Source organism: Hydra viridissima, unplaced genomic scaffold, assembly GCF_058129835.1.
Source record: "Hydra viridissima isolate aposymbiotic clone 2 unplaced genomic scaffold, HvirCarnegie_v1 scaffold_5, whole genome shotgun sequence".
Classification (NCBI taxonomy): domain Eukaryota; kingdom Metazoa; phylum Cnidaria; class Hydrozoa; order Anthoathecata; family Hydridae; genus Hydra; species Hydra viridissima.
This window is the reverse complement of record NW_028324304.1, coordinates 15,619,528-15,632,260: the sequence shown is the minus strand read 5'-3', so window position 1 is coordinate 15,632,260 and position 12,733 is coordinate 15,619,528. Positions and strand designations below refer to the sequence as shown.

Here is a 12,733-nt window from a genome sequence, read left to right as displayed (position 1 = left end):
AATCAAAGCATACAAAGATACAGGCTTATCTAATCGGGAAATTGCAAAGAAATCTAAAAGATCTCCAAAAGTGCTTAATAATTACTTCAAGATTGGCGTTAATTATGGAGCTTGTAAGGGAAGTGGTGGCAAACGTAAAATTGATAATCGTACTAAACGAGTTATTGTACGTCGTGCAACTGTTCAGCACATGACTGCATCTCAAATTCGTGCTGATTTACAATTACTTGTATTTGTTCAACGTGTGAGACAAATATTACATGAAGATCCAAACACAGTTTGGAAAAAGCGTAAACCAAAATCAAAACTTATTGGTCGTCTTAAAGAAGTTTGATTACAATTTGCAAAAGAACTCATGTCTTGGCAAGAAGATTGGCACCAAGTTCTCCTTAGTGATGAAAATAGTTCAATCTAAATGGTCTTCGTGGCTATTAATGTTACTGGCACGATCTTCGAAAAGAGAAAGAAACTCGGATGAGTCGTAACTTTGGTGGTGGAAATGTTATGGTTTTGGGGGCATTTTCCTTTGCTGGAAAACTTCCACTGGCATGGATTTCAACAAAAATGAATTAAAAGGATTACATTGACTTATAAGAAATAAGTTTCCTTGAACATGGTGAGGAATTGATGGGTGAAAATTTCACTTTTCAACAAGATAAAGCTGCTATCCATAATTCAAAGCTTACAAAAGCTTGGTTTAGAGAAAAAAATATTCACGTAATGAAATGGCTCGGGTGTAGTCCAGATCTTAACCCAATTGAAAATCTATGGGGAATACTTTCTAGAAAGTTTTATGAAAATGGTAAGCAATTTGAATACACCTTGGGCCTGAAAACTCGTATCAGAGAAGCTGGGAATAAAATATCTATAGAAACTATCCAAAATCTTGTGACTAGTATGTCAAGTCGCATATTTGAAGTCATAAAAAATTCAGAAAGCAATACTAAATATTAAATGAGCGTAAAAACAAAATATTTTCTTTACTTTTTTGTATATAACGTTAATGAGGCTAACTCAATTTTCTTTTTACATGGAATACTATTAATTTTTTTTTCATTTGTAATTTGTTATATTGTTATATTAGAACAAAAAATGAAGGTGAGACTAATTCTATTTTCTCCGCTTTATTGGTTAGAAAAACTTTTTTGGATATAAACTTAAATATAAACTTTTTTTGATAAAAACTTAACACACTTTCATTAGTGTAGCATTATAGAGAACCAAACAGGAGTTTTCTTTTCAAAAAATACGCTTTTGTAGTGCTTAGTGTATATACTTAAAATTTTAATAAAAAAACAGTTTTCATTCACAATGGAGATTCTAGCTCCAATGTGCGAGCGCCAATGTCTAGGATATGTAAATGATGAATGCGGTGACCATTCTAACCAGGATAAGTCAGCTATAAAAAGTGATGGAGATTAAAATATGTATTTGCTAAAAATCTAATATAATTATTACATATATTGTATTAAATAGCAACTAAAAAGTGTACATAGTAAAATATATATAATTTAGCGCGATAAAAATCTATACATATATTATTCTACTATATATATTTGAATATATTGCTATATATAATGAATATAATACATATATTAATACAGGTTGAAATATATATTGTGTAATAAATTATGTAAAGACAAAATATGCTGGTAGAATAACTATATAAAAACAAGCTTCCTCTGAAAATAAAGTTTCACAGAGTACTGATATAAAAAATAGTTGAAAATGAATGAAAATTGCTTTTTGTTTTTAATTCGCTAATTGCTTTTCATAAGTAAATACTTATTTTATAAAATACAAAACTTATCATTTGTTATGTAAGGACTTTCTTATAGCATGAGACTTTGTTACGTCACACCACGGTATTTAGAAAATTAACATCAGGAACAACAAAAACAAAAAAAAACTAACGAAACATGCACTAAGCAACAAATATTTTCTTTGCTTGCATCTTTCAAAGTATAAAAGTTGAAAGGTGCTTTTTGAATTAATGTTCCACAGGCTCAGATACATTTCTCAATTCACAATTTTCATTTGACTCTTTCTGAAAGAATTTTATAAATCATTATGGCATGCAGAATGTATAAAAAATTAATGTTAACATTAATTAATACAAAAAAATAAAAAAATTACAAAAGAAACTTACTTTCATGGTGAGAGTTCTCTTTTTTCTTTCATAAACTATTCTGGTTCTTAATTGTTGCCAGTTATATTTCGTAAATAAAAAGGAATTTTTTACGAAATCCTCAATTCGATCTTGGTTTAACGGTCCACCATTAATTAGATCTTCACAAGTAGAATGCAAGAGTAATATGTCTTGCTTATTGAACATTTTTTGTCTTTTTGGTGTAACGTTGGTCTATAGTAAAGTTTAAAAAAATTACTGTATCTTAAGAAAATTTTAAACAAGGAACTTCTCTTGACAAGTTAAGGTTATAAAATTTATTTCAGGTGTAATTTTGTTAAAGTTCTGGTTTAACAAATTTAAAAAGTTTACAGACCTTAGCAGGTGAAGATCGTAAGATGGTTCTCAATTTGTCATAAACCTTTTTCGGTGTTGTTTGAATACCAAGTGTTGGCATTTTATCGACAACATCACTCATTGTGGGGTTATCCTTGACAAACGTATTTCTTAAAAGATCTTCTTCTGATGCCGTCCATTTCTTTCTTTTAAGATTCAAACCGCTATCTTCAACCAAATTTGTTTGTATACTTTTAGTAGGTGTTAAAGTAACTTCTCCCCCTTGAAAATAGGATCTAACTGCTTTACTAGCACTTGCAGCTGTGTTTATTTTCCGCCGTGTATAATAATGCTTTTCAGCCGTAGAGAGAGAGTGCGCCATAAGGTCTGCAATTTCTTGCGAGTCGCCAACTTTGACTTGCCGCACACCAGTAGACGCACCTTTACGAAAAAGGGTTGCGCAGACATTACGTTTGCCAGAATCAGCTTTAAAAATCCCAGCTTTCTTCCAGAGTGAGCCTAGTTGTTTACTAATGGCCCCGGAACTCAAGGGCTGTCCTGACCATGATAAAAAAATGTTTTTAAAGTTGCTTGTAATTTGAGATCTTACTTTAGTTATAAAAATGTTTAACCATTGAAAAGTTTTAGCCTCAAAAGTTACGTGAGCATGACCATAAGTACTGAAGGTTTTGTGTTTTTCAACAGAAATGATATATAAGCCGTCTTCAGTTTTTTATGGTTTTTAAATTCTTCGATAGTAATATTCGCCGAAACGCCCGAACGATGTGCATTTCCGACTTGAATTTCGACTAATAAATGGTCTCTCATAGTTATATATTCAACTTGAGTTACAGGCCGTTGATTTATTTGAAAAAATTCAAACAATTTACGAGCTTCTTTAGCGTTAAATGATTCAAAATACATGGAAACCTGAGTTGGGGTTACCAATGACTCATGGTCGCGCTCTTGACGTAGCCAAAAATTTTGACGGTCAGCTCTGTTAAAGGTTTTTCTCCAGGTATGAAGTTTTAACTTCATATCGGATAAAGCAGCAGTTTGGCAACCAGAAATAGCTAACGCACTTTTGTCAAGAATTAAAAATGTGCAGAAATCAGAAAGAGAAAAAAGGTACTTCTTAATGGAACCGGCTTTAAGCTGTTTAACCTGAAGCTTAGCAATATACCTTTCGCGGACATTCTCAATATTGAAAATCTTAGAAATATCTTCGGAAGATTCAACTAGTTGGAAAAATCTTCTAACATCACTGACAGTTCTGTTTGCTGAGTCTTCTTCTCGAAGATTGTCTGGACCGATCAAGTATTTTTTAAAATTCTGAAGTAATATTTGTATGTTTTTATGGAGAGGTAGAGAAAAACAATCCTCCGGAATAAAGAGATCATCGTTTTCATCATCACTCTCAGGAATACTAGACACTTCACTGATATCCGAAGAACAAGAATCAGTAATATCCGGACTATTACAACTACCCAAATTCTGATCAACTATTTCTTGTACTGGAGTGTCCATAAAGTTACTCAAAGCACTGATAGCCAAAGGTGAGTTTTCTATTACTTTATTATTTTTTAACTTTCTAGGAGAAAACGAACTGTTTCGATCTAGATCATTTGCTGAAAATTTAACTCCAGCTTTAACAAGTATTTTATAACCTTTATCGGAAGTCTTTAAAAGATGAACTTTTTTTAGATGGTCATCAATCCTTTTCACCACAGACATGCATGAAGGAAAAGGGCATTGTATTAAAATAGGTACTTCAGTTGACCTTTTGCGTAAATGAAAGAGAGATAAAGCCTTCTGAGCACTTTCTTTTGACCACAGATGTTGTTTTCCTTGCAAATGTCGTGAAAGATTAACAACTTTTTTTGAACACGATTCCACGGGGCATATTACTGCTCTGCGCTTTTCCAAACTAATACAAAAACCGAAAAATATACTTTTATTAAAGGTAAATAAATTTTATTTAGTCGCTAAAGTTCGTCAGTTGCAAATTTTAACTACATATTACTTATAGATACATATGAAGTGAGTATGGGTAATAAGCTTTTATTTAGCCTTTATTTTGATATCTAGCCACAATACCAATATTTAAATATCAAGATGTAAATGCAGCTTGATATTTTACTGAAAAATAATATGTTGATAATGATAGATAACTTTAATGTAGATAAAATGTTTCTTTTTGTTGACTCATGAGAACATAAAAAAAGAAAACAGTGATTTTTACAGGTTTTCTGATTGCAGAACAACTCTTTTCGATTTTTTTAAATCCCAGTAACAAAAGTCATCAAATAGACTATGTACAATCAAAGAGTAAGATAAATTGAAGAATAATGCTGAGAAAATAGATCTTGTGTAGAAAATGCGCTATATAAAAAACAACGAAAAAAAGTTCAAGACTGGATTAAAAAACATTGATAAAAAGAAAAATTTGTTCATACTTCTTAAGCTTTGCTTTTGAACCATCCTAATGATAAAATTAAAAAGTTAAAGAGCTAATGATGACCAACAATGCTGGTATAAAATTTTTATATAGCATTACAACTTTTCACTAAAATAAAGTTTAACACTCTTCACTAATTGAGTATGTCAAACACTGAAAATCCAGATAGCATGAAACCATTTCAAATTTTTACAGCCATTTTAAAGATTTTTATACAACAAAACATCAAACATGAAACATTTTCTTGCTAAAAAATATGTTTTTAAAAAACTTGGTGTTGAGCATTTTTACCATCTTAGTAAAACATTACCCTTTCAAAATCCACATCTGTAAAAGAAAGTGGAGAGAAAACTGTAGGAAGCTGGACAGTAGGAAAGTGAGATGCAGATGCAAGTTCCTAAAAAAAACTACTTCATAGAAAAAATAAGAAACAACAACAACTCACATTTCCGATTTTTTTTTATTTGTTTACATTAACCTGTTAAGTTTTTCTGATCAATAGCTTAAGTTTAACTTTCGCTATGTTAATAGTTACAACCAGGTTATAACCATGAACCTATTCATGATGCTTATTAACTACTGATATCTTATGTAAAAGTTTAATGAGCAAATTTTGAATGCCCTGATTACTAATCTGATTAGGAATCAGTGGCATTCAAAACTGTTTTAAATTAAAGATAAAATCTAAAATAATCAATAAAAAATTATAATATATGTCTTTATAATATATAAAAAGCTAAAGAAATTTATTAAATATAAATTAATAAAAGATTACTTAAGTTCTTTATTTGATGATCCAATTATATTATGTAAATTTAATTAGTAAAATTAAAATACTTAAGAAAATTATTGTTTATTAATATTTAACAAAACAATTAAGATTTTTAAGGAAATTCACTTTTTTCCTAGAAAAATGAGAGAATTGAGAAACTTTTTAAACATTCTTTAAAGATTTTACCTAAGTAAAATGTCTTTTTTTACCTGGTTATCATTAGTTACGAACTTAAGAAAATCAATTTCATCTTCATCCTAAAGTTAAAAACGATCAATAAATAGTAAATGAACTCAAGAAATTTACAGACACATGTAAAGTAGCCTTTAAAAAAACATGATATTGAAAAATTTCGCCAAAACCATTACCTTTTCAAAAAGCATGTCTTCAAAAGAGAGCGCAGAGAAGGGTACAGAAAGTGGTGCAGTAAGAAAGTGAGTTTCAGATTTAGTTTTCTAAATAAAATCTTGGATAATAACACTCTTGGATAAAAAAAAAAATATTTAAAAAAAAATTAAATGAGCAAATTTGCTAACAACAAAATAATATTTATGTTTAAATAACCTATTCTATACAAATTTATAAAAAAAGACAGAAGTAGCAGGATTAAGACTAGATGGAAACTGACTTTTTGGTTTGGTAATCTAAAAGTAAATTATGTAAAAAGAAGGTGAAAGAAAAACACTCAAGCACTTGATAAAATGCAAATAGAGCTTCTAGTATAACAAAAACCTGCTAGCCACAGTCAAACTGATTGTATTTAAATTCCCTTATCAGCCTGTGCTATTTCAAGCTAGGTTGTAAAGTTCAGCTCAGTTTGAGATCTTTATAGTTACCTTTTCAAAACCAGCATCCACAAAGTGAGGCAGACAAGAAGAGACAGGAAGTGCACTTAATGCAGAAACAGTCTGACCAGATGGAAACTGACTTTTTGGTTTGGTACTCTAAAAGTAAATTATGTGTAAAGAAGGTGAAAGAATAACACTCAAGCACTTGATAAAATGCAAATAGAGCTTCTAGTAAAACAAAAACCTGTTAACCACAGTCAAACTGATTGTATATAAATTCCCTTATCAGCCTGTGCTATTTCAAGCTAGGTTGTAAAGTTCAGCTCAGTTTGAGATCTTTATAGTTACCTTTTCAAAACCAGCATCCACAAAGTGAGGCAGACAAGAAGAGACAGGAAGTGCACTTAATGCAGAAACAGTCTGACCAGATGGAAACTGACTTTTTGGTTTTGTACCCTAAAAACATGTTAAGTAATAAGCAAATAAAAGAATAATAAAGTCAAGTATTTAATAGTATTTATGTTCCTACCTTCTGAGAAACTTTTTTGTAAGATTTTTATAAGCAGAATGAGTTAATGAATAAAGATTAAAAGTATGAGTATGTTTTGTCTTGTAATAGTGGTTGTAATAAAAAGCAAAATTGAAAAATGTGTATCAGTATTAAAAAAGAAAAATTAATTTTTTAAAGTGTAAAGAAGTGTAATAGTTTTGTGATGCATATTTCTGTTGTAAAAAGAGAATGTAGGTATTAACAATTTTTGAGAAATTATATATTTTTTTAATACTTCTCTGTGTTAAAAATGAAAGTCTGTTTTATTACTATACTAGAAAGCAATAAACTTTTCTTACAATTATTCAAAATGTCATGTTACTTTACTGTTTAATTTGATAATAACTAGTCTTTCTACTTCACCCTGAATTTGTAATGTTTCAAAGGGACAACAACTATCTTTTTAAAACAAAATGGTTGGAATTTAACCAATTTATACTTTTAAATAAAAAGTAGTGTTTTCTTAATTTTTTTTTTACTGTGGAAAAAACAAAGTAAAAAAAAAAGGGGTTTGATTCAACTTTTCATTTTCTACATGACTAATCTTTTAAGCAATAACCAGTCAGCTTTTAATACTAGTGAATCACTACATCTAAGTCTCTTTAACCTATCAAGACAATCTAAAAAAAAAAGTAAAAACTATGAATAAGACATAGCTGAACATTAATTAAAAACATAGCTGTTTAAACTTTGTAAACAAAATCAAATCTAAAGTATTCCATATAAAAAAATCTTACTTTTTATATTTCTTCCATGCTGTTCCATCTTTGAAAGTTAAGCTCATTTATATGATGGCTATATTTTCTATTTTGAACTAGCTCAATAACTTTGAAGATAAAAATTGAGAAATTAGAGCTCTTTTACTTAAATATCAGTTTTCTAATGAAACGGAAAAAAATAACAAATTAAGTAAAAGATGAATTAAGATCATTTTAAAAATAGCAGAGACATACGTAAAAGTTATTGCAAATAACTATATTTAAAATAAATTATAGTTTTAATGACAACCTTCATTTTGAATTTTTGTCATTAAACATATATACTAAAGATTACCCTCAGAAGATCACAACTTTCAGGTAAGACAGATGCAAAAACCTTTTAAAAAGAAAAAAAAATTTGTTCATAAAAAGAAGATGCTTAACAAACTATGTTTATTTAAAGTTCACTTACCTCAGATGCTTTTAGGAAAACCTTTTTTTTTAGAGGCTAAATTTGATAAAATATTAGACTAATATTGAATATTTAATTTAAAATTTAAGGCAGTTATTAAGATAAAAAATTTACTTGAAATTTTTTTTTAAAAAAAAAAAATTTGCATTGAACAATATTAGAAAAAGACCTGTCCACGAAGTGAGTTCATCACCTCCTCCACGGTAAATGGTTTCAAATAGTCTTTCTAAATTAAATAAAAAATTTATTTGAAATATACTTTGCAATAAATACTCAATATGTTTATTATCAGTTTGGATGTAAGAACAAAAAACTACACCAAAACAATTTCTGTTAACAAAACTTAGATGTTTTCATTTTACATAAAATTAAAAACTTTTTTTTAAAAAACTTCATGCAAATAAAATTCTCATAGGCAGTTTTAATCAACTTGAGTGGTACCTGCCTAAATGAATTTATACATAATATAAAAAGAATACTATTATTACAAATAAATTATAACATAAAAAAACTTACTGAATCTCTCCATATCTGATTATTTTTATCTCCGTAGTCATACCGAAGCTCTGTATTAATAGGGATAAACGATTTTGCCATAAACATAACATGAGGTTTTCCATCTATTACACATGCTTTTGCCCTGCAATTTGCAAATTTCTCTGGTGAATCATTAACATACCGTCCATAAGAACTTGAAAAGGTTGCATCAATACTAAATAAATTTTTAAAAAGTTACAAAATTAGAGTGAAAAGAAAACAATATTAAAATTTTAATTTAGCCTGATGGTATTACTGTTATCTTAACAACTTTAACTATTTTAAATTTCCATAAGTTTAAGAAACATAAAACATCAATTTATAATGTTTGCCAGCAGTTTTACGATAAATCTTCAAATATATACCTAATTTTTTCACTGCCACAATCAACATCATAGATGTAACAGCCACGTTTTTCATTAAAGTATTTCTCATGACGATCTTTTGCTTCAGATCGAGATATTATTTCTCCTTTATACTCCAACAAAATATCATGCTGGTTAAAGTCTCTTAAAGTGAATATTCCATAACCTTATAAAAACATGTTAAAGAATTATGAAAGTTAAGTAACTTACATTCTGTTTAATATTATAAAAATAAAATTATCAATAGTGGCAATTGTCTTTTCTACTCATTAATCTCCACTTGAAAAATAATAAATTCTGCAGTACAGTAAAATAGAACACACCAATATGTTTATCAATAAAGAGTTTTTTAAAGTGGACAGACTCATCTTGATGGCAAGCTTCAATACATTTTTGCTCAAATGACTTTTCGGATCTTCTCTAAAGTGAAAAGAGAGTAAGAAATAAACTATTATTGGATGTATATAGCCATAAAATCTGCACTAATTTCTTCACCATTATTTTGAATACTGAAAAGACATAATTGAACATGATGTTTTCTTACTACCTGTAATTCTTTGGAACTTTCACTATGTGTATCAAAATAAAAAACTGTAAGTGACCTTTACCTTTAAGAAAATTATTGTAAGATTAGTTGGCTAAAACTACTGACTACAATATAACAAGTTAAAGAAGTTTGGTTTTAATTAAAAGAGATTTATGAGTGGAATAACAAAAATGATGACACCAAAAAGTGCCACCTGTGTTCATCAAGTTTTTTGTCTAAACCAACACGTGCCTCATGAGTCTCTTAACATTCTAGAGAAGCAAATTATGCAAAGAACCAGCTATATCTACTTTCCTGATGTCAATATTGTATTCCAAAATCATAGAGATCCTCCTTATACAGCCAAAAAACACAGAAGTGACTTAGGGTAAACCTACTAAATTTATCAGATTTAATTTTACTTGATCACTTATTCTAGGCATACATGGAGTCAAAACCCTGTGCTTCTCTACACAACAGTGTCACTACTTTGAAGGTTCCCATCATTAAACTGTTAATTATCATGCCCATCTCAAAACACCCTATAGTGATTTAGGCCATATATCAACTTTTTGATTAAGCAAATAGATCTCTTATTCAGTAATGTATCTGAAATTCATGTGAAAAATCTATGAAACAAAATATTTTTGACAAAATTATTATGATGCTTTTATAAGAAATAATAAGACTAATGTAAAGATAACAACAAACAAAAAGTATGTATGTATCTACATCTTTATACATATATATATGGAGATATATATCTATATATATATAAATATATATATATATATATATATATACATATATACATCTATATATATCTATATCTATATATATCTATATCTATATCTATGTCTGTATATATACATATATATATATATATATATATATATATATATATATATATATATATATATATATATATACATACATACATTAAGGCACACAAGATCAATAATTAGCTGCAAATATATTTTTGTTTACACAGAGTTATATACATACATACATACATACATACATACATACATACACACACACACATACATACATACATACATACATACATACATACATACATACATACATACATACATACATACATACATACATACATACATACATACATACATACATACATACATACATACATACATACATACATACATACATACATACATACATACATACATACATACATACATACATACATACATACATACATACATACATACATACATACATACATACATACATACATACATACATACATACATACATACATACATACATACATACATACATACATACATACATACATGCACACATACATACACACACACATTAGACATGTCCAAAAAACAACTTTTTTTAAAAATGTCTGAGCACAGCCGCTAAATGTGTTCTTTGTAATAAATTAATACTAAATTTAAAAAATTTTTGAATAAAAAAAATTTTTAGTGGTTGCTCAAGACCCTTAAACATCAGACAAGTTCCTAATATTTTGAAAAAAAAAGTTTTTTAAAACCATATCATGTTGGGTCTCAAAAGAAGTGAAGTTTTATAAAAATTTCAAAAATATTAACTATTTTATATAAAAATTACCAGTTCAAATTTTATGAATTAAAAACTATCGTTTTTTAACAAAAAATAAAAAAGTGCATATTTTTAAAGTTTTTTTTAATAAACTTTTTAATTTGTGTTTTTTATAAACTTTTTTTATTATTTTTGAAATTTTTATAAAATTTCACTTCTTTTGAGACCCAACATGATATGGTTTTAAAAAACTTTTTTTTTCAAAATATTAGGGACTCGTCTGATGTTTAAGGGTCTTGAGCGACCCCTAAAAATTTTTTTTATTCAAAAATTTTTTAAATTTAGTATTAATTTATTACATAGAACACATTTAGCAGCTGTGCTCAGACATTTTTTAAAAAAGTTGTTTTTTGGACATGTCTAACACACATACATACATACATACATACATACATACATACATACATACATACATACATACATACATACATACATACATACATACATACATACATACATACATACATACATACATACATACATACATACATACATACATACATACATACATACATACATACATACATACATACATACATACATACATACATACATACATACATACATACATACATACATACATACATACATACATACATACATACATACATACATACATACATACATACATACATACATACATACATACATACATACATACATACATACATACATACATACATACATACATACATACATACATACATACATACATACATACATACATACATACATACATACATACATACATACATACATACATACATACATACATACATACATACATACATACATACATACATACATACATACATACATACATACATACATACATACATACATACATACATACATACATACATACATACATACATACATACATACATACATACATACATACATACATACATACATACATACATACATACATACATACATACATACATACATACGTACATACATACATACGTACATACATACGCAGAGATACCATATTCTTATTATCATTGTTAATATTATTATTATTATAGATATAAGTTTGAAAAAATGGTGTAATTCAAATTCAATACTTACATTTCCGTAGCTTTTCAATGTTTTATTCATGACTTTGATTTCAATAAATATATTTGATTTTAATATCAGGTATAGATACTATTCAAAGAAAAATAGTAAATGTATCTGATTTTAATATCAATCTGTTTTTATAGCTTAAAGCTTTGCTTCGAATTTTTCAAAATGGCGAAGAAATTATTTGTTGGTGCGCATGCTTGTAGCAAAAACGCAAATTAGTAGCAAAAACGTAAATAAAGGGTAGCAAAAACGCATTTTAGTAGCAAAAACGCAAACATGTAACAAAAGCGCATTCAAGAAGTGTATCAAAAGCGCAAAATTGTAGCGAAAGCGCAAACTTGTAGCGAAAGCGCAAAAAACTCGTAGCAAAAGCGCAGATGCTGATCATTATTATTATTATTATTATTATTATTATTATTATTATTATTATTATTAT

The 12,733-nt window shown here is 27.9% G+C and overlaps 3 protein-coding genes and 1 pseudogene across 4 annotated transcripts in view; 2 read left to right on the top strand and 2 right to left on the bottom strand.

Moving 5' to 3' along the window:
• The window catches only part of LOC149888891 (uncharacterized), a 380,578-nt gene that overhangs the window by 23,448 nt on the left and 344,397 nt on the right, over window positions 1-12,733 (top strand). The gene's annotated exons all lie outside the window — the stretch shown is intronic.
• LOC149888907 (uncharacterized) overlaps window positions 1-12,733 on the top strand; it is a 280,117-nt gene that overhangs the window by 249,370 nt on the left and 18,014 nt on the right. The window lies entirely within an intron of this gene.
• Window positions 1,831-7,039, bottom strand: LOC149888912 (uncharacterized; annotated as a pseudogene). The gene is made up of 9 exons (XR_016452640.1): window positions 6,831-7,039; window positions 6,531-6,638; window positions 6,063-6,149; window positions 5,904-5,951; window positions 5,233-5,319; window positions 4,921-4,946; window positions 2,505-4,391; window positions 2,150-2,362; window positions 1,831-2,047 (listed from the first exon to the last, which is right to left on the bottom strand). The product of XR_016452640.1 is annotated as an uncharacterized LOC149888912 (transcript).
• LOC149888911 (uncharacterized) lies at window positions 6,264-12,344 on the bottom strand. The gene is made up of 9 exons (XM_090087565.1): window positions 12,301-12,344; window positions 9,428-9,524; window positions 9,105-9,270; window positions 8,719-8,914; window positions 8,372-8,428; window positions 8,203-8,238; window positions 6,831-6,938; window positions 6,531-6,638; window positions 6,264-6,338 (listed from the first exon to the last, which is right to left on the bottom strand). Exons 1-9 carry the CDS (start codon window positions 12,328-12,330, stop codon window positions 6,264-6,266), a joined length of 873 nt encoding a protein of 290 aa, XP_089943691.1. The 5' UTR covers window positions 12,331-12,344.

Bases quoted from the DNA above. Each gene is read 5' to 3' on its own strand.
- LOC149888911 (XM_090087565.1), bottom strand. From the start codon at position 12,330: ATGAATAAAACATTGAAAAGCTACGGAAAT. The intron at 9,271-9,427 runs GTGTGTTCTATT...TGTTTTTATAAG, and splicing joins CTTTATTGATAAACATATTG to GTTATGGAATATTCACTTTA. The intron at 6,939-8,202 runs GTAAGTGAACTT...ACATGTTTTTAG, and splicing joins TTTTCCTAAAAGCATCTGAG to GGTACAAAACCAAAAAGTCA.